Genomic DNA, 20,422 nt, shown 5'->3' with positions numbered 1-20,422 from the left:
TTTTCATACACATGTACGGAACACAGTATTTGAAGGAATGCATATGATCGTATACAGTGAGGTGAGAGACTGACACTATGTGAGCCGCAGAATACAAGATTTATTTTAATGAAAAAGACAGCATGGTCAGACAGGTTTGTTATCCCCACTTCAGCTTCCTGCTGCTCAGTGATACCACATGGCCAAGCATATCCTGATCTCTGAGATTCTAAGGGAGTCATGTATACCTAGATATTCAACTGCCTGGGGTCACTATTCCCCCATCGCTTCCTCCTCTTCCTCTTCCTCCTCCTCCTCCTCCTCCGTCCAGCTCAGATCATCATCTGAATCCTCAGATTCTTCCTCATCCATCTCTAACACAACCCCTGCCCTAGCCTTCTCAGCTAGTGCATCGGGGTGCTCCAGCTGGGCCCAAGAACCTGGGTCAGCCTTGACCAAGGAGATTTCAACCCGAGATGGCATCAAGGAGACAGAGCTCTGCTCCACGTTTATGACCTGAGGAGGAGGGAAAGACAGGAACAGAAGAAAGAGAAAATGAGGAAATCAAAGGCACTGCAGTTATGGTGGAGTAGTGAAGAATGAAGAGATAGAAAAATAAAAAAGGGGAAGAGAGAGGGGAAAGAAATGAGAAAAAGGAGGAACAGGAGGGGAAGAGGGCAATCTCCACTTCCCTGCTACAATTCTTCCCTCAGGACACCCTCTATTCATTCCATCTGGCCCTTCTTTCACCCCATCTGCCCCCCTCCTGTGCCCCCTTTTCTGCACTTACCCCCCAGAGCTTCATCTGTGCTTGGAATACGCGGTTACCATCAAAGACAACATGGATATGAAGCTGAGAGAAAGGAATTGCAAGGGTGGTAACAATCTCAGGTCAGAACAAGTCATTAAGACAGAGAATCAGGTCATCTAGACAACCCCAACCTGCGAGCTCTCTCCTTCTCTCAGGGGCCCATGGAGCCTGTAAGTTAATAGCGTAGAGCATCGTTGCCTGTCAAATTGCGCTATCACCCAATTCATTAGCTTCCCATCCTGCACAAGACCATTCCTCACCTCAGTTTGATTGGCTTTCACCCAGTTGAATGCAGGAAGTGGAATCTGGCCATATACAGTCACCACTACTAGGGAATCTGTCTGGTGCCAATCATGGCGGCAAGACGCTGGCAGCTAAAGAGATGATGTGAAATGCAGATGGTAAGAATAAACTCTTATCCGGGTGTCATGGTGCACGCCTGTAATCCCAGTACTTTGCAGGCCGAGACAGGAGGATCACAGGTTCGAAATCAGCCTCAGTGACTTAGTAAGGCTCTCGGCAACTTAGCGAGACCCTGTTTCCAAATAAAAACTAAAATAGGTCTGGGGGGTGTAGTTCAGAGGCAAAATGCCCCTGGGTTCCATCCTCAGCACCCTCCCCTAAATATTAACACTACTTCATATGGCTAACCTCTGCCTATAAAGGGATAAGGAGTAGAATCATCTTTATTCCCTTGGTGCTGGGGATCAACGCAAGGGCCTTGCACATGCTAGGTGAGCCATACACCTGGTCCAGGAGAAGAATCTTACTTGGTCTGAATTAAAGGAAGATAACGAGCTAATCCTAAGGAGATTTCATCTCCGAGATGAAGCTTACCTGCTTCCCCCAGTCATGTCTACCAACTCTGCATCCTGGCTGTGCCAGGAATGCCCCAAAATCCAGGGTCTGGATGCCACAACAGCTCCAAGACTTCATCCTGAGGCAGAGAGAAAAGGCAACTGAATTCCCACTCCCAGGCTCCCACTTTTATCAATATTGGGAGAATCCTGTCTCACAGAGTACCCAGTCTCCTCCCTCACCCCTCATGGAATCGAGGTGCTCCTGGGTGGTAGGTACATGGAGTAGCATCACTCTCAGGGCCTTGGTAAACCTAACAAGGATAAAGGAGAATCAGGAAACAAAACATGTCATTCTAAGGTGCACTCCACTCAGCCTCGTGTCTACCAAGTCATGCTTTTGGCGGAGCATCTCTGTCACATGCTGGAGCTCCCCAAATCCTCACTTACAGCATCACATCCTGGGTTCTGGCAGCTGGAACCAGTCCGGATCAGACCACTGTCAAGACCTGGGCCAAGGAAAATGGAGTCAGGAACCTATTCATTCTTCACCCCAGTGCTGCTTCCACTAACTTCCAATCCGCCAGGCCTGTCCTACAGAGGTTCCACCTACCTGCCCCAGGTTCTGGGTTTAGTTCCTTTTGCTCCAATGCCATTTCCAGGGCTTGAGATATATTTAGTGGCAGCAGCTTTGGAGGCAACTCTGACCTAGGGGTTAAAGGCAGGTTATTTAGTTCTGACCCCTCTATCATGACTTCTAGCTCTAACACTACCACTGGCAGTAAGACAAAGGTGGGGAGTCCGGCATGGTGATGCACACTTGTAACCCCAGTAACTTGGGTGGCTAAGACAGAAGGATTGCAGGTTTGAGGCCAGCCTCAACAACTTAGTGAAGCCCTCAGCAACGTAAACCCTATTTTAAAATACAAAGCAGAGCCGGGCGTGGTGGCGCACGCTTGTAATCCCTGTGCTTGGGAGGCTGAAACAGGAGGATCACACGGGTTCGAAGCCAGCCTCAGCTACTTAGTGAGGCTCTCAGCAACTTAGTGAGACCCTGTTTCCAAAATAAAATATAAAATAGGTCTAGGAGTGTATCCCAGAGGTACAAAGCCCCTGGGTTCCATCCCTAGTACCATTAAAAATCAATCAATAAATAAAAATTAAAAAAAACACAAAGTAGGCCTGGGGTGTAGCTCAGAGGTAGGATGCCTCTAGGTTCAGTTCTCAGTACAAGGAAAGGAGAGTTGGAGAAGTTTCTATTTAAGAAACCCCACTGTCAATTTTTCTCTCTCTGGGTACCCCAAGCTCCTGAACCCGGGGAAATCCCTAGGGCTTCTCATCAATCTAATCACTTGCTCCATATCTTTATCTTTTTCAGTAGAATCCCATGATTTCTTCTTCCTCTTTATCTAACTACAGACCTAACGTGGCTTTTTTCTGTTGCTCATATTATCCTCACAAAATGAATTCCGTGCAGACTCCTCCATATTTCTTACCTTCTTCCCTCCTTTCCTTGCTTTCTTTTCCTTTTTGTAGTAGTAGAAAATGAACCCAGTGGCATTCTACTTCTGAGCTACACCCCCAGACCCATTTTCTTATTTGGAAAACAGGGTCTCAATAGGTTGCTGAGAGCCTTACCAAATTGATGAGTCTGTCCTCAGATCTGCAATCCTCCTGCCTCAGCCATACAAGCACTAGGAATGCAGGCTGGACCACCATGCTTGGCCTGATTTCTTCTTTTATTGCGGTACTGGGGATGGAACCCAGGGGCATTCTACCTCTGAGCTACACCCCCAGCCCTAGTTTTTATTCTTTATTTTGAAACAGGACCTAAGTAGCTGAGACTGGCCACGAATCACGATCTTCCGGTCTCAGCCTCCTGAATGCTGGGATTACAAGAGTGCCCCACCACGCCCGGCTGTGCCTTTTTTGGTACCAGATATTAAACTGTAGTACTTTACCTCCAGGCTACACCCCTAACTCCCCCTTTTTTGAGGGCACTAGGGACTGAAACGAGAGGCATATTATACTCTTCCTTTTTTAAAAAATTGAGCCAGGGTGAGCCGGGCATGGGGGCGCACACTTGTAATTCCCGCACTTGGGAGGCTGAGACAGGAGGATCGCACAGGTTTGAAGCCAGCCTCAGCTACTTAGTGAGACCCTGTTTCCAAAATAAAATATAAATGGGTCTAGGAATATAGCCCAGAGGTAGAAAGCCTCTGGGTTCCACCCCTAGTACCACCAAAAAAAAAAAAAAATTGAGGCTGGGTCATGCTAAATTGCTGAGGCTGGTCTCAAACCTATGATCCTCCTGTGTCATCCTGCCAAGTACTGAAATTATAGGTGTGTACCCACTACGCATGGCTCCCCTAGCCATGTATTTATTTATTTACTTATTTTATTGTAATATCAGGGAATGAACTCAGGAGCATTCTACCTCTGAGCTATACGCCATCCCTATTTTACTTTTTATTTTGAAACACAGTCTCAGTTGCTGAGGGCCTCACTAAAGCAGTTGAGGTTGGCCACGAACCTATCATTCTCCTGTCTCAGCCTCCCAAGTTCTGTGATTACACATGTGTACTACACCCAGCTTAATTTTTTTTCTGGATTGAATGCAGGGGAATTCTACCTCTGAGCTATACCCCAGTCCTATATTTTATTGTTTATTTTGGAACAGGGTCTCACTAAATTGCAGAGGGCCTTAAGCAGCTGAGGCTGGCTGTGAACCTGTGATCCTCCTGTCTCACTCTCCCAAGTACTGGGATTACAAGCATGCGCCACTATACCCAGCTCCCTAGCCCTTCTTAAATTTTTATTTTGAAACAAGGTCCCTATGTTGCTGAGGTTGCCCTCAAACTCCTGATCCTACTGTCTTACCCTCCCACACTAAGTACTGGAATTATAGGCATGTGCCACCATGCCCAGCCCTATTTCCTTTTCTTGCTATAAGATTTATCTTTTCCAGAAAGAAAGAAACCAAGTTATTTCCAACTACCCATTTGTGTTATTATGCCAAGCATGTATTTTTGTGAGGGCCTATCTACTTATTGTCTCAATCTATTTATCTCATCATTCTCAGACCACTTTATTTAATATTTACTTACGTATTTATTGCAGTACTGGGGATGGAACAAACCAAGGGACATTCTACCACCCGAGATACACCCAAGCCCTATTTTTTATTCTTTATTTTGAAACAGGGTCTCACTGAGTTGCAAAGGGCCTCACTAAGTAGCTGAGGCTGTCTGCGAACCCTCATCCTCCTGTCTCAGCCTCCCAAATGCTGGGACTAAGAGCATGCGCCACCACACTGGGTCTCGGACCACTTTTGAGCAAAGAGCATATTCATGCAAAGTTTACCTAAAACACAGAATATGTACCTCTATACCCTGACACCTGGTTCTCCTTGAATCTATGATGCCTAGCCCCCAAACCCCAGCAATTCATTAAGCACTCCTAGGAAGCTGCATGAATGTAGGGAAATCCCAGGGCCCCCTCTTTACTTAGGCCTCTCTCGGCGCAAGGTCTCTGCTGACTTTGGGATTGTATTCAGAGGGTTTTGCTCCTGAAGCGAACTTGTGGCAGGGCCTTCAGGCTGAGGGGCCTCAGGTAGCTTCTCAGCACAGTGTGGTCCCATAGTACAGCCCTAGTACAGATAAGGAGACAAGGATTAGAAAGAGTTCTTCTACTAAGAGAATTAGAGAAGTAAAGGATTTACCTTGATGTTTAAGAACTCAGAGAAATCTACAGTTCGCTTCCGGCAGCAAGTCCAACCCTGGTAACAAGAGACCCAGATCAGCTTAGATTCCTGGGTGTTACTTCCTTTGGGGAAACGGTCTTGCTACCCCGGCTCACCTACTCACCTTAAGTGCATCATGGAAGACTGGGACCCCTGGGTGATAGCAACAGGAATCTGTGGACACCAGTAGAAAGACGAAGGAAGGAAATGTAACTACACGAACTATCAACTCACCTTGTCTTCAGGTTCAAATTTATGGTTTCTTCCAACATAATCAGTAATGGTTGAATGTTACTCAGACCAATTAAACGGTTATTAAATATATGAAAATCCCCCTCCCCAGCTTCTTTAACAGCTCTGCAGCTTACCACCCCTTAGCACCCACACAACTCCTGGCCAGGTCAGGAATTACTCACCAGGAAGGTTGGTGTTGGGATCAAAGTGTTGCCCACAGCCTTTGTTATAGCAGAGTAGAGACATGGAGGCTTTGGTACAATTACTCAAAGGGTATTTCAAGGAGCCTGGCTGCCGAGTGGGGAACACCTCTTAGTCTGGAGGCTTTTAGCTGCCTCGAAGGGCCAGCTGCTTCTATCTTTAGTTCAGGAGGCGTACACCTCCTAACATGGGCAAGGGAACTTCAATTGGTCGTCCTAGCCAATAGGAAAGAGCTCAGGAGCATTTTAGCTCTGAGGCTCAGGAAACAAGGATCAAGCAGAGTAGCACTTGGAACTTGGATGAGGTCAGTTAAGCACTGCTGAGACAGTTTTAGATGTTGCCAATTCCAAGCCTCTGACATGCCAGCAGCTGCTCAGAAATAAATACCAACTGAGACCCCCCCTGTGGGGAGCCATTAAGGTTTTCCCCTAAAAGAATATTTGACTCAGCTGACTGTCCTTTGCCCAGTCAACAAGGTTTGGGGTCATGGAAAGTTCAAAGTAAAAGGTCTAAGATCAGGTGGTGATGGCAAGAGGGTACTGATTAACCTACCTGTAATGTATGTGCTTTGGATTGGTCTCTATTGTATTCCAGTGGTGATAGCATGAGGATAGTAAATTGACCTGAAACCCTATAAATACCTTAAGAGAAATGAACCCGTTGTCAACCAGTAGAGATACTGACCCAGGAGCAGGGGTCAGCCAGTAGAGATAGTAGGCTGGCAGTCCCCCCACGTTAGAATTAAAAAATTCTCAAAATCAAATTCTTAAGAGTTGAATTCTTCATCCTCATGCCTCTTACATACTTTTGCCGGCTGGCTCCCGCAGCCCCCACACAGCTCAAGGAAAGGGCAATCCCCTTCCAGCCCATTTTCTTCCTTAAGCAGTTCCTTTGGCGTCCTCATTACTTCTACGTAGTGTCCACAGCATGGTTCCTTGCCAACCACTTCAACCACAGTATGTGCCACGCCCCATGTTTCCTCCTTGCTTGTTCAGATGATCAATACTTCAAAAAGTCATTAAGGATTTCCCTCATAGAGCCTACTGCTCAACTCCTAAGGAAAATTCCCCCTCCCTCCCATCCTTCCCCTTCAAAAACAGCACAGAAAATTAAAAGGCTTAAAACGTATTTTAATAAGTTGATGCTGCATTACTGCTCCATTTCTCAGAAAACTCCAAATTTAAGATATCAGGGACAAATCAAACATGATACACCAATTAAAAAATGCACAGCATAACTATACCTAAGATAGGCAAGGCTAATTAAGAGCTACTGCCAGACCTTCAGCATACAGTAACCGACTCCCAAGATTGTACTAGGCCTATCAAGAAAAGCTGTGGAGAGCAACATCGCAGACACAAAAGGGTCATTCCTGGGTCATCCTCACCCAAGAAAAAGATGAAAGCAAGTTAACATAAGATTTCCTTTAAAGATATACTAAAATGAAAGTTCTAAGAGAAAATGTCTTCCTTAGGACATGAAGGGGTAATATATGGGATATAACAGAACCGTATGTACGCTCTGTGACCTCTGGACATTTGCCTGAATTCTCACCTGGGAGCAAATGGAGTGATGGGGCTAAGGTCATTGGGGGATCTTTTTTTGTTTCTTTTTGTGGTATATGCGGCAGTGTCTCAGGTTGAGAGGTGTAGGATGAGAAAGCAAATAAAACATGATGGACGCAAAGATGGAATGATCAAGGTTAATGGGGCTCTAACTGGATCCATTTTTACCATGATCCTCCCAGCTCTCAACATTCACATGAGACTTCAGGAATGCACCACACAGAACTGATTTGAACAATATACCACACACAGGACTGATTTGTTAAATACCACCCCTCCCTTGCCCTCTACCCCCAGCATACTCCCTAGAGGAGTACAGGCAGGGAAGACCTAACTATTGGGAGGAATCCCTAACATTTTTCCAGGGTAGAATTCTGGCTAGTCCGGAAAGGGTCCTTCTTGTAAGGGTTTTGGGAAACTAGATGCTGCAACTTTATTAGTATCGGCGACGTTTGTTTGGAGCAAAATCAGCTCCAGGAGCTGCACGGTTGAATGCAGGAGGGGTTCCGCCAATTGCCCCAATTCCTTCCATTGTGGCAGCCTGGCCAAAGCGTTCAGTTGTTGGTGGAGTCTTAAAAGAAAAAGAAAACAACATTTTAGTAGAACTTTATTTTAGGCATCCAACCCATCCATAGCCTCTCCACTGGAGTCCATTTCTATTGAAGTACCAAAAGTATCTGATGCTAGTTGCTAGTGGGAGGTGACTAAGTCTGTCTAGAACTGGAGTAGACAAACATGACAGGAAAGTTACCTGAATTAGAATTAGAGACCTACCCTATTATCCTTCCTGTAACATTTTTTTTGGCGGGTCTGGGGATAAGACCCAGGGGCATTCAACCTCTGAGATACACCCCCTGCCCCACCCCCTGCCCTATTTTTTATTCTTTATTTTGAAATCGGGTCTCACTTGAATTGCAGAGGGCCTCACTAAGTAGCTGAGGCTGTCCGTGAATCACGATCCTCCAGGCTCAGCCTCCCAAATGCTGGGATTACAAACTTGTGCCACCTAGCCCGTTCCTATAACTTTTTAAATTTCATTCCTTACTACTAAGCAATATCTATCACACGCTAAATTTCTAGGTCGGATTAATTCTGGCCTAGTGTTTTTTCCTTGACTTAGTATTTAGATTAAGGATCAGTCATTACTTTTTGGCAACCTCAGGTCTATCCAATTTTGGCATTATCCATTATGACATAAAAATAATTTTAGGACTCTATGAATGAAGTCTCTGGATTCACATTTATTTCATATGATAATGCCTACCCTGCACTGCTCCCCCCCACAGAAACCTCCCCTCCCCCTCCCCCACACACAGCCAGGCATGGTGGTACATGCCTCTAATCCCAGTACTTGGGAGGCTGAGACAGGAGTATCACAGGTATGAGGACAGTTTCAGCAAGCAGTGAGACCCTGTTTCCAAACAAAAATAAAATAGGGCTGAGGGCAGTCAGAGGTAGAATGCCTCTGGGTTCAATCACCAGTGAGACACACACACACCAAAACAATTAACACAAAATAATACTAACAATGACACACACATACATACACCCCAAACAATTAACACAAAATAATACTAACAACGAGACAAACCCAACTGGTTCACCCAGGATAGCAACTAAACAAAATTAAGACAGACCAATCAGAAACGTCAGTTGCTCAACTCTGGGATAAATTGTTATAGTTTATATTGAGTTTGCTCAAGATTTAAAAAAAAAGTGCTGGGAACTGGGCGTGGTGGCGCACGCTTGTAATCCCAGCATTCAGGAGGCTGAGACCAGAGGATAGCGATTCGCAGACAGCCTCAGCTACTTAGTGTGGCTCTTTGCAACTCAGTGAGACCCGGTTTGAAAATAAAAAATACAGGGCTGGGCGTGGTGGCGCATGCTTGTAATCCCCGCCCTTGGGAGGCGGAGACAGGAGGATCGCGCAGGTTCAAAGCCAGCCGCGTGCGCTGGCTTAGGAGACCCTGTTTCCAAAATGAAAATATAAAAATAGGTCTGGGAGTGTAGCCCGGAGGTAGAAGGGCTTCCAGGAACCCCAGTACCACCAAAAAATAAATAAAGAAAAGAAAAGAAAAAATAGGGCAGGGGTTGTAGCTCGGAGGCCAAATGCCCCTGGGTTCCATCCCCAGACCCGCAAAAAAAAAGTGCTGGGGCCATGGGTGGGTGGTAAGAGTGTTTGCCTGGCATGCTCGAAGCCCTGGGTTCAACCTCCAGCACAATTAAAAAAAAAAGCTGGGGCATGGCAGCACATGCTTGCAATTTTAGTACTTAAGAAATCTGAGACAGAAAGATCACAGGTTTGAAGACAGCCTCAGCAAGTAGTGAATCTCATCAACCTAGCAAGACCCTATTTCAAAATAAAATAGGACTGGGGATGTAGCCCTGAGGTATTAAGTCCCTGGGTTCAATCCCCTGTGCCCCTCCAACACACAAAAAGAACTTAGGGTTATATTTCATCGATACCAGTAGTCTTAATGACTGATAGCTATAGAAAAATCAAAGTTGTGTTCAAGGGCTATGAAAGAAAAGCTTTCTCCTAACTATCATTTTAGAGTTACTATTAAGACCCTGCAGTTTATTACCAGTCCCAAGGTTCCATCCGGCATCATAGTGGCAGGTCCTGGAGGAGCTGGGGTACCAGCTGGCACAGGAGCAGGAGGCATGGCACCTCTGTTATTTATGCCCATAGCACCTACAGCAGAGTAGTGTCATCAGTAAAGGCATTAGAGATTTTGACAGTCTTTCCATACCAAAAGAAATAATTCCAATAAAATCTTTGGGCTAAAATATGTTAACTCTTAAGAAAATGATGTTCCTATAAATGCCAGTATTGGGCTAGGCAGACTTAATCTACACAGTTAACCAGAGATGGGACAACAAAGAAAACCAGCCTAAGTCCTTACCTCCCATAGCCATCTGGCCCATCCGTATTTCTTGTTCCCTCTGAAAAACAAACAAAAATACTCAAGACAGTTCAAGCCAGCAGTGCATTCTACCACAATCCACTGAGGACCAAACACTAAGGGAAGTAAATAGACAAAACATTGTAAGAATACTTAGAACAAGCTGAGGGATTCTAATGGTCCCTTGCTAATTGTACAGTGAGTTCAGGTCATAAACTTACTGGAACACAAGTTACAATTTCCCATTAGGAACAAAAAGAGAAATGAAAAGAAGGGAGAGCCAGGCATGGTGGTGCATGCCTGTGATCCCAGTATCTGGGAGGTTGAGACAGAAGGATCACAGGTTCATGGCCAGCCTCAGCTATTTAGTGAGGCCCTCTGCAACTTAGTGAGACCCTGTTTCAAAATAAAGAATAAAAATAGGGCTGGGGGTATAGCTTGAAGATAGAATGTCTCTGGTTTCAATTTTCAATAACACATACACACAAAATGGAGTTAATTTCTTCTGGGGTTCCAACTTGTATAATGGCAAGGATAGCAGTGGACAGGCCAAGACTGATTCAGGACTGCAGCGATCTCATCCTATAGTATCTGAGTCTAAAGAGCATACAGCCCCCCTACTGTTTCATCCTAAATTGTCTCTGAGGCAAGTTAAACTTCTCTTTGAACCTTACCTGTACTTATGAATTCTCTTTTGTTTTTTTTTTTTTTGGGGGGGGGTCGGGGATGGAACCCAGGGGCATTCTACCTCTGAGCTATACCCCGTACCCTAATTTTTATTCTTTATTTTGAAACAGGATCTCACTAAGTTGCAGAGGGTCTAAGTAGCTGAAACTGTCCGCGAACTGTGATCTTCTGGTCTCAGCCTCCCAAATGCTGGGATTACAAGCGTGCGTCACCATGCCCGGCTTGAATTCTCTTTCTAAAGGGAGTTTCACAGCATAGAAAAATTGGTCATAACCTGGTGTCCTAGCAGACATGGTAGATTTTGTTATATCATGACTGGCCTGGTAAATAATGGGTACATGAGAGATATACCGCATCGGGGAAGGTTCCCTTGAATCCTTCCTGCTGTCGCCGCATCATTTCTTCCTGTTGCCGCCGCATTTCTTCTTCACGGCGCCTGCGCTCCTCCTCCTGCCTAAAGCCACCAAAGTATTAAAGAGGGGGGCATTCTAGAACTTGAACAAGATTATCCTAATAGGAGACTGAGCAAAGCTAAGCCTACCAAAACCTATCATAGTTCACCAGGAACTAAGGCAAAACCCAAAGAAGCATCAGATAAGAACTCGGGTGTGCTCTCTTGAACTCAGCCCCAGGGATTCCTAGAATCACAGACAGCTACAACTCCCATCCAAGTGGAGAACTTGAGAAGCAGCCAGGAGACGTTTGCAGGGCATTTACAAACGTATGAGGTGGCATGGTGGTAGGAAGGAAAGGAGACATCAGCTTTCAGAGTTGGATCAGAAAAAGGGTTTGAGAAAAGGAGTTACCTGAGCTCCAGCTGCTTTCGTTTTTGCACTTCTTGGTTGTGCAGTTCCTCCATTCGTCGAAGTTCTTCTTGGCGCCTCATCAAATCTAAAACAGATTCAAAGTGTTCATATACGCCCAATATCTTCCAAAAAACTAAGATCCAACAAGCATAGGACATGGTAGCCGACACCTACAACCCCAGCTACACCGAAGGCTAATGGAGGAGCACAACAAATTAGAGGTCCGCCTTGGCAATTTAGTGGAAAAAAATGAATGGAGATGGGCACGGAGGTGCACACCTATAATTCTGGTACTTGAGAGGCCAAGACGGGAGGATAGCAGGTTTGAGGCCAGCCTCAGAAACTTAAAGAGACCTAGATAGGTCTAGGGTTTAGCCCAGAGGTAGAAGGCCCCTGGGTTCCATTCCCAGTATCCCCCCCACACACACAAAATAAATAGGCCTGGGGCTATAGCTCGGAGGTAGAATGCTCCTGTGTTCAATCCCCAGTGCCATAAAAAATCCATTTTGCCCTCCTAGTTTCAGTATTTCGAGTCATATACTTACCCTGCCTCATTAGCATGACCTGGTGCTCATGGCGAGCAGCCTCCATCTCCATCTCTAGCTTCTCACGAGCCTCTTTGATGTTGCGGTCTACTTGGTCCTGCTGCTGCTTCTCCATCTCAATGAGTGCCTTCCAGCGCATGGCATACTCATACTCAAAGGAGCCAGGCTGAGCAAATCTGGGTGGCTGCTCTCGCTCCCTATAGACAAGGGTTGAAGATTACAAAATTTGCTTGTGATTACCAAATGAGTACTAATGCCTTTTGAGTATCAAGTGGATGCCAGTGCACACACATATGGCAAAGACCTGCCTCTTTTACATATCCCTTCAAACACTTCCTCAAGAATAGGCAAATACAGCTGGGCACGGTAGCACACGTTTGTAATCCCAGTACTTGGAGGCTGAGACAGGAAGATTACAGGCTCAAGGACAGCCTCAGCAAGTAGTGAACCTCAATCAACCTAGTGAGACCCTGTATCAAAATAAACATAAAATAGGCTGCTGGGCGTGGTGACGCATGCTTACAAGCTGAGACTGAAACAGGAGGATCGCAGTTCACAGACAACCTCAGCTACTTAGTGAGGCCCTTTGCAACTCAGTGAGACCCTGTTACAAAATAAAGAATAAAAAATTAGACTGGGGGGTATAGCTCGGAGGTCGAATGCCTCTGGGTTCCATCCCCAGTACCACAAAAAAAAAAAAACAAAAAAACAAAACCCATAAAATAGGGCTGGGAATGTAGCTCAGAGAAAGAATGCCCCCCCCCCGGGGGGGGGGTGTTCAATCTCCAGAATCATACATACACGAAAGAATACAAATGCTTAACAGGGAATGTACAAGGACCACATACTTGTGAAATTGCTGGTTCTTTATGACCAGCTTCTCCGGGAGCCCCTCTTCATCATCTAACTGGTCCATGGGCTCCACAGTCACAGGTCGAGGAAATCTGGGTGAAAGAAAGCTCAATGTTAATAAAGTGCCCTACCAGGACTTCTTCCTACATCTCCTTCTGGCAAAAGAACTAAGGAGGGGACAGGAGTGGACAAACACACTTACTTCTGAAGGAATTTTTACAAATAAACACAAGTAACCTAGCACATCTAATGACATTATGAAGAATTTGGAGTTAACTGGATGGAGCCAGGCTTCAAATCCCTGAATATAGCCACACAAGGACTGGGGGTATAGCGTAGAGGTAGAATGATTCTAGGTTCAATCCCCAGTACCACAAAAAGAAAAAAAAAAGTAGGCAGGTACAGGAACTAAGTATTACCTAAATACCTGATATTTACAGAACTCGAAGAAACGAACTGGGGTAAATGCTAAGAGACTACTGATTAAATGACAACATACTAAAAGATTGAAAGGATATTTTTCTTAATTGCATACCACTTCCATTAAGTGATTGATCCTTTTAGAAAATTAAATTACACGAGGATCGCTCATTTAAGACCATCCTCCACAATTTAGAATGACCTGTAGCAACTTAAGAGGAGGGACTTGGTTTCAAAATTAAAATTTTAAAAGGGATAGGGATGTAGCTCAGAAGTAGAATGCCTCTGGCTTCAATCCCCAGTGACCCCCCACAAATGCTGGGGATATAACTCAATAGTAGAGCCCTTGTGCCTAGCACCTAGGAGGCCCTGGGTTTGACCCCACTCCCCCCGTACTATACAAAAAAGCCTTGAAACGAACATCATGGGAAAATGGTTACTAGAGGCTAACTCTCCAAACAGAAATTAGGAACCCAAGGTCTATTTCTGAAAACTCTTCACTTACGTGGTTAGCAGGAAGGACCCTTCACTGCATCTATCCAGAGCTTTCCGAGCAGCTGGCTTCCCTGAGAATTCAACAATGCCTTTTCCTGAGGGCCTTCCTCGATCATCCACAATGACTACAGCCCTCTCCACCTGGCCAAACACAGAGAAGGCTTCTTCCAGTAGTTCATTGGACACATACTGAGGAAGGTTCCGGACCGTAAGAGATGCACTATGGCAGGCAAAGCGCACACGCAGCTGCTTTCCACGGAGTGGCATATTGTCCAGCTCCACTTTGGCAATTTCTGCAAGGGTTCGTGTTTCCTAGGAATAAGAAAATTAGAACTCAGTTTAAGAAACACCATCTGAGCAGAACTCACCTCGGCTCTATTTGTGTGTGTGTGTGGGGGGGGGGTACATGGGATGTACACCCCTTTTCAGATTTTATTCTTTTAGATTACAAGAATGAGCCAGCATGCCTGGCTTCTCAGCCCTATTTTTTATGCTTTATTTTGAAAGAGTCTCACTAAATTGAGGAAGGCCTCACAAAGTACCTGAGCCTGTTTTCAAAACTGGGATTACAAGTATCATTACCACTACACCTAGTTTAGAATTGGAAAATTTAAGTTAATACAGCTTGGTATATAGTGGCACATGCCTGAATCCAAGTACCTGGGAGGCTGAGCCAGGAGGATAACTGGTTTGAGAACAGTCTTAGCAATCAGTGAGACTCTGTTTCAAAATAAAATAGTGGCTGTAGCTCAGAGGCAGAACGTCCCTGTATTTAATCTCCTAGTACCAACTTTCCCTTCCCCTAATAAACAGGAATTCACTAAATTGCTAAGGCTGGATTCAGTCTCTGTCTCCCAAATACTGAGATTACCAGTGTGTGCCACCACACCTGGCTTAAACTGTGGGATATGTACACAATGGAATTTTACTCAGCCATTAAAAAAAACTCAATTACATCATTTTTAGGGAAATGGATGGAACTGGAGGACATTATGCTAAGCAAGATTAGTCAGTCACAAAAAATAAAAAATCAGATGCTTTCCCTAATATGTGAAAGCTAAGGAGAAATGAGTCATAGGAGGAACTCTAGATGAAAAAAAGGAAATCCTATAGAGGAGCAAACAAGACAACCTAAAGGAGGAGAAAGGAGGGGGGAAGAAAGAAAATCTCTAAAACACACAATGTACTTAAACATATCGAAGTCAACCACTAAGCCAAGCAAGGGAGGGAGGGACGGGGAGTAAACGGGGTGGGAATCGGGTAGGGGTTAAATCGGTGATGTGTACATGTATGTACACACAAGTTTCTTACCCCAATATGATGTAGGAATATAATGCACCAATAAAAAATTTAAAAAATAAATAAAAGATCTCCTAAAAAATTCCTTTTCACTTTTTTGGGGAAAAAATTCAATACTCCATATTGGAGAGCAAATAGGGGAAGGGAATAGATGAAAATGAGTTGATAATTATAGAAGCGGGGCAATGCATGTTTATTATACTATTGTTTACCTTTTTTGTGATACAGGTTATGGAACCCAGGGGCTTTCTACCTCCAGGCTACAATCCCAGACTATTTTATATTTTATTTGGAAACAGGGTCTAAGTTGCTGAGAGCCTAATAAGTAGCTGAGGCTGGCTTCAAATTTGTGTGGTACTAGAGACTGAACCCAGAGGCATTTTACCTTCAAGCTATACCCCAGCCCAACTTTATTTCTTATTTTGAAAGGGTCTCACTAGGCCAGGCGATGTGGCGCACGCTTGTAATCCCTGCGCTTGGGAGGCTGAGACAGGAGGATCACACGGGTTCAAAGCCAGCCTCAGCTACTTAGTGAAGCTCTCAGCAACTTAGTGAGACCCTGTTTCCAAATAAAATATAAAAAAGATCTGGGAGTATAGCCCAGAGGTAGAAAGCCTCTGGGTTCCACCCCAGTACCACAAAAAAAAAAAAAAAAAAAAGAAAGAAAGGGTCTCAACTAGGTTGAATCTTACTACTTTCTGAGTCCATCCTTGAACCTGCAATCCTCCTGTCTTAGCCTCCCAAGTACAGGGATTACAGGCACATGCCCAGCCTCAATTTAAATTTCAAAACTCCTAAACACATAATTTAATCCTAGGTAGTTGAACCAATATTGTCCTTAAAACTTTAGTAAGAAAAATTTGTATTTTTGTCCTGTTTGATCAATTGCAGGCTTTTAACAGAAAATTTGAGAATGTTTTCACTGCCTACTTCCATATTCATCATTCCAATTTCTCCTACTTTTTTGTGGTACTAGAGATTAAACAGAGAGGCATTCTATCTCTGAGCTAAACCTCTACCCTTTTTTATTTAATCTCACTAAGTTGTTCAAGCTGGTCCTGAACCTGCAGTACTCTTGTCTCAGCCTCCCAAAACAGGCATGCATCACTACGCTTAGCTCATTTTTTTTTAAAAAAACAGGGTCTTGCTACCTTGCTGAGGGTCTCAGTAAATTCCTGAGATTGGTCTCAAACCTGTAATCCTCCTGCCCCAGCCTCTCAAGTAATGGGAATACAGGACCTGGATCCTCCTACATTTTAAAGCTCATGCCCCAGAGACCAGAGTTGCTCACCAAGCGAATAAAGCCAAAGCCTTTATCCTTATGAATAAAAACTTCGCCCGCCTTCCCATATTTCTCAAATAGTTTCCTCATTTCTTCTTCAGTGATATCAGGAGGGAGATTGCCCACAAAGAGCCGGCTACGCTGGGTGAAGGTCTTCTCTCCTGGTTTCCTAAAATTCTTCAGGTCAATAGTCAAGCCTTCATCTGGAAGACACAGTCATTCAAAAGATTAGAATAAAAAATTATAGTTACATCCTCAAAGAGTTAAAACTACTACTAGATTAGAAAACATTATTGCTGGGTGTGGTGGTGCATGCTTGTAATCCCTGCGCTTGGGAGGCGGAGACAGGAGCACTGCACAGGTTCGAAGCTATCCCCAGTACCACACACACATATATAGCTGTAGAAGAGAAATATCACTTCCAATGCAACCTTAAATTGTACCTTGAAATATAAAAACAGAAACCAGGCAGGGGTGGTGGCACACCTCTGTAAACCAGTACTTGGGAGGCCGACACAGGAGAATCATAGGTTCAAAGCCAACATTAGCAAGTAGCAAGACTCAGAGCATAACAACAATTAAGACATTTTTTTGTGATACTGAAATTGAACCCAGAGTTACACCCCCAGCCCTATTTTTTAATTATTTATTTGTTTATTTTATTATTATTTTTTATGGTACTGGGGATGGAACCCAGGGGCTTTTCTACCTCCAGGCTATACTCCCAGACCTATTTTATTTTATTTGGAAACAGGGTCTTATTAAGTTACTGAGAGCCTCACTAAGCTGCTGAGCCTGGCTTCAAACCTGCATGATCCTCTTGTCTCAACCTCCCAAGCGCGGGGATTACAAGCATGCGCCACGAACGCCCGGCTACTTCTTAGTTATGTTATTGGTACTGGGTATTGAACTCAGTATTCCACCATGAGCTACCACCCCCACTCTACTGTATTATTTATTTATTGATTGATTATTTTGCCGGTTTGGGGATGGAACCCAGGGGCATTTGACCTCCAAGCTACACCCTCTGCCCTATTTTTTTTATTCTTTATGTTTGAAACAGGGTCTCAACTAAGTTGCAGAGGGCCTCACTAAGTAGCTGAGTGAGGCTGTCTGTGAACTGTGATCCTCCAGTCTCAGCCTCCTGAATGCTGGGATTACAAGCGTGCTCTACCACACCCGGCTATATTTTTTATTTAGAAAGAGTCTTACTAAGTAAGCTGCTGAGGTGTCCTTTAACCTGCAATCCTCCTGTCTTAGCCTCCCAAGTACTGAGATTATAATCAGAATTTAATGTTTGTTCACTGATTTATTGTGTGGTACTGGGGATGAAATCCAGGAGCCTTCTGCTTCTAGGCTACACACCCAGAGCTACTTTTTACACTTTTTATTTGGAAACAGGGTCTAAGTTGCGGAGAGCCTCACTAAATTGCTGAGGCTGATTTCAAACCTGTAGTACTCCGGGTCTCAGTTTTATAAGTACTGGGATTAAAAGTGTGCACCACTATGCCTGGTTAGAATTTAAAATTTAATACATAATTGCTTAGGGTTGATGATAATGTATGGTGCTTGCCTTTAGCAAGGTTAAGCCCTGAATTCAGTAGCAAATCAAAATACAAAGGAAAAATCATAATTGCTTCATTTTAATTTTCTTGTGGGTCTAGGGATGGAACCTAGGGGCATTCGACCACTGAGCTACACCCCCAGCCCTATTTTTTATTCTTTATTTCGAAACAGGGCCTCACTAAGTTGACGAGGGCCTCACTTAGTAGTTGAGGCTGTCCACAAACCGTGATCCTCCTGTCTCGGCCTCCTGAATGCTGGGGTTACAAACTTGCACCACCACTCCCGGCCATAATTGCTTCATTTTGAACATGTGTGGTCAAGCAAGCTTGTAATCCCAGTACTTGGGAGGCTGAGACTGGAGGATTGCATGTTCAAAGCCAGCTTCAACAACTTAGTAAGACCCTGTTTCCAAATAGGTCTGAAAGTATAGCCCACTGGTATAATGCTCTTGGGTTAAAGTCTTAGGACCACAAAAAAAAAATTGCTTCATTTTCCTAAACTCTTACAATTTAAAACATAATTGCCCGCATTTTCCTAATATTGCCTTAACAGTCCCCATTCTTTCAGTCTTAAGGCAATGAAGTAAAAAGAAATGACTTGTAATCCTAGTCCTTGGGAGGCTGAGATATGAGGATCATGGGTTCGCAGCCAGTCTTAGCTACTTAGTGAGACCCTTTTTCAAAATAAAGAATGAAAACTCTGGCTGGGGATATAGCTTGGTGATAGAATGCCCCTGGGTTCAATCCCCAGCAATGCAAAAAAGAAAGAAAGAAAGAAAGAAAGAAAGAAAGAAAGAAAGAAAGAAAGAGGTTAAGATAGTATTCTTTGTGGGAACCTTTGGAAATAAAAAAAAGGTGAAATTGGTTCTAGTCTTAGAGGCCTACAATATGTTTACTGAATTAATAGAAACAGATTTTCCTGATTACAAGTGGTACATCATAGGCCCCAGGCTAAGAGTATACTTGTAACTGTCATACAGGTCTGCTTCTTGGTTTCCAGGAATTTGCCTTTCTCCATTCTAGGAAGTATTAAGAGTTAAGTGGGAAGAAAACAGGTATGCCATAAAGGCCATAATCTCAAGAGATTAATCCAGAAACCAAGAAACCATTCCCAAGAGAGACCCTATTTCTACCCTACTGCTTAGCATTGCTCACTCTGGCTGCTGGCCTGTTGCCCATTTGCAGGTATGGGTGGTGGCGGTGGCTGCTGCTGCTGCTGCTGATGGTGCTGCTGGTGGTGATGCTGATGATGTTTCCTTGGAGTATGGTTCTGTTTCTCCAAATTAAAGGTTTTATTGCTCTGCATTTTGCACCCTAAAAAAAAAAAGTGGACTGTTAAACATATTTAGCACTAAAAATGCAATCAGTTACAATCATGACTTACATTAATCACCTCTGATATTCTGAGTTTTGCCAAATCAAAACAAATGTTTATTTTGAACAACTCTGACAAAGTAGTACAACTAAAAAATCTATAAACGCATGCATGAGGCCCTGGGTTCAATCCATAGAAAACAAACAAAAAAAGTAACCAGGCAATGTTCCTGAGAATAATCTGCACTAGAATAGTCTGAGGAACTTTCACATTCTAAACATTGATAGGAGACCACCTTCCTAAATAACCTACTCCCTAAAAACAGGCACTATCACACAAATATACATGTAGTTTCCTGGTACTGGGGGTTGAACCCAGAATCCTTCTACCCCTGAGCTACACCCCCAGGCTTTTATTTTTTATTTTGAATTTTTTTCTTTTTTTGTGGTACTGAAGATTGAACCCAGGGGCATATTGCCTCTGAGCTACATCTCCAGCCCGATTTTATTCTTTATTTTGAAAAAGGATCTAAGTAAGCTGCAGAGGGCCTCACTAAGTAGCTGAGGCTGGTTGCGAACCACGATACTCTGGTTTCAGCCTCCCGAATGCTGGGATTACAAGCCTGCGCCACCACACCCAGCTTTAATTTGTATTTTGGAACAGGGTTTCACTAAATTGCTGAGGCTGACTTAGAACCTGCAACTGTCTTAAGATTACAAGCGTGTACTACTACATTGGCTTACACATACTTTTTTTAGGATTCAATACTTGGCATTGAATCCAGAGCCTCATGCATGCTAGGCAAGCACTTTACCACTGAACTATAAGCCACTATTTTTAATTTTTATTTTGACACAGATTCTTAACTAAGTTGCTCTAGCTAGCATAAAACTTGTGATCCTCTTGCCTCAGCTTCTCAAG

The 20,422-nt window shown here is 44.1% G+C and overlaps 2 protein-coding genes across 3 annotated transcripts; both read right to left on the bottom strand.

Annotated features, from left to right (window-relative positions):
* Positions 1–252: 252 nt before the first annotated feature.
* Positions 253–5,809, bottom strand: ITGB1BP2 (integrin subunit beta 1 binding protein 2; the record flags this gene model as incomplete). The annotated part of the gene is made up of 11 exons (XM_080718722.1): positions 253–495; positions 770–832; positions 1,051–1,164; positions 1,628–1,727; positions 1,831–1,901; positions 2,038–2,096; positions 2,201–2,295; positions 5,094–5,236; positions 5,309–5,365; positions 5,454–5,503; positions 5,746–5,809. 11 exons carry the CDS (start codon positions 5,807–5,809, stop codon positions 253–255), a joined length of 1,059 nt encoding a protein of 352 aa, XP_080574848.1.
* A 1,956-nt stretch (positions 5,810–7,765) lies between these two features.
* NONO (non-POU domain containing octamer binding) lies at positions 7,766–19,492 on the bottom strand (the record flags this gene model as incomplete). Of its 2 annotated transcripts, none has more annotated exons than XM_080718452.1 (10): positions 7,766–7,900; positions 9,915–10,024; positions 10,236–10,275; positions 11,247–11,376; positions 11,729–11,813; positions 12,274–12,470; positions 13,122–13,217; positions 14,051–14,352; positions 16,631–16,824; positions 19,342–19,492. In XM_080718452.1, 10 exons carry the CDS (start codon positions 19,490–19,492, stop codon positions 7,766–7,768), a joined length of 1,440 nt encoding a protein of 479 aa, XP_080574578.1. The 2 variants fall into 2 exon arrangements, with proteins under 2 accessions (XP_080574578.1, XP_080574579.1); XM_080718453.1 differs by having other exon boundaries at positions 11,274–11,376.
* Positions 19,493–20,422: the final 930 nt, after the last annotated feature.

This window comes from Muscardinus avellanarius, assembly GCF_963383645.1.
Source record: "Muscardinus avellanarius genome assembly, chromosome: X".
In the NCBI taxonomy this organism is placed as follows: Eukaryota; Metazoa; Chordata; class Mammalia; order Rodentia; family Gliridae; genus Muscardinus; species Muscardinus avellanarius.
Note: the sequence above shows the minus strand (reverse complement) of the source record. Positions and strands in the feature narration are given on the sequence as shown.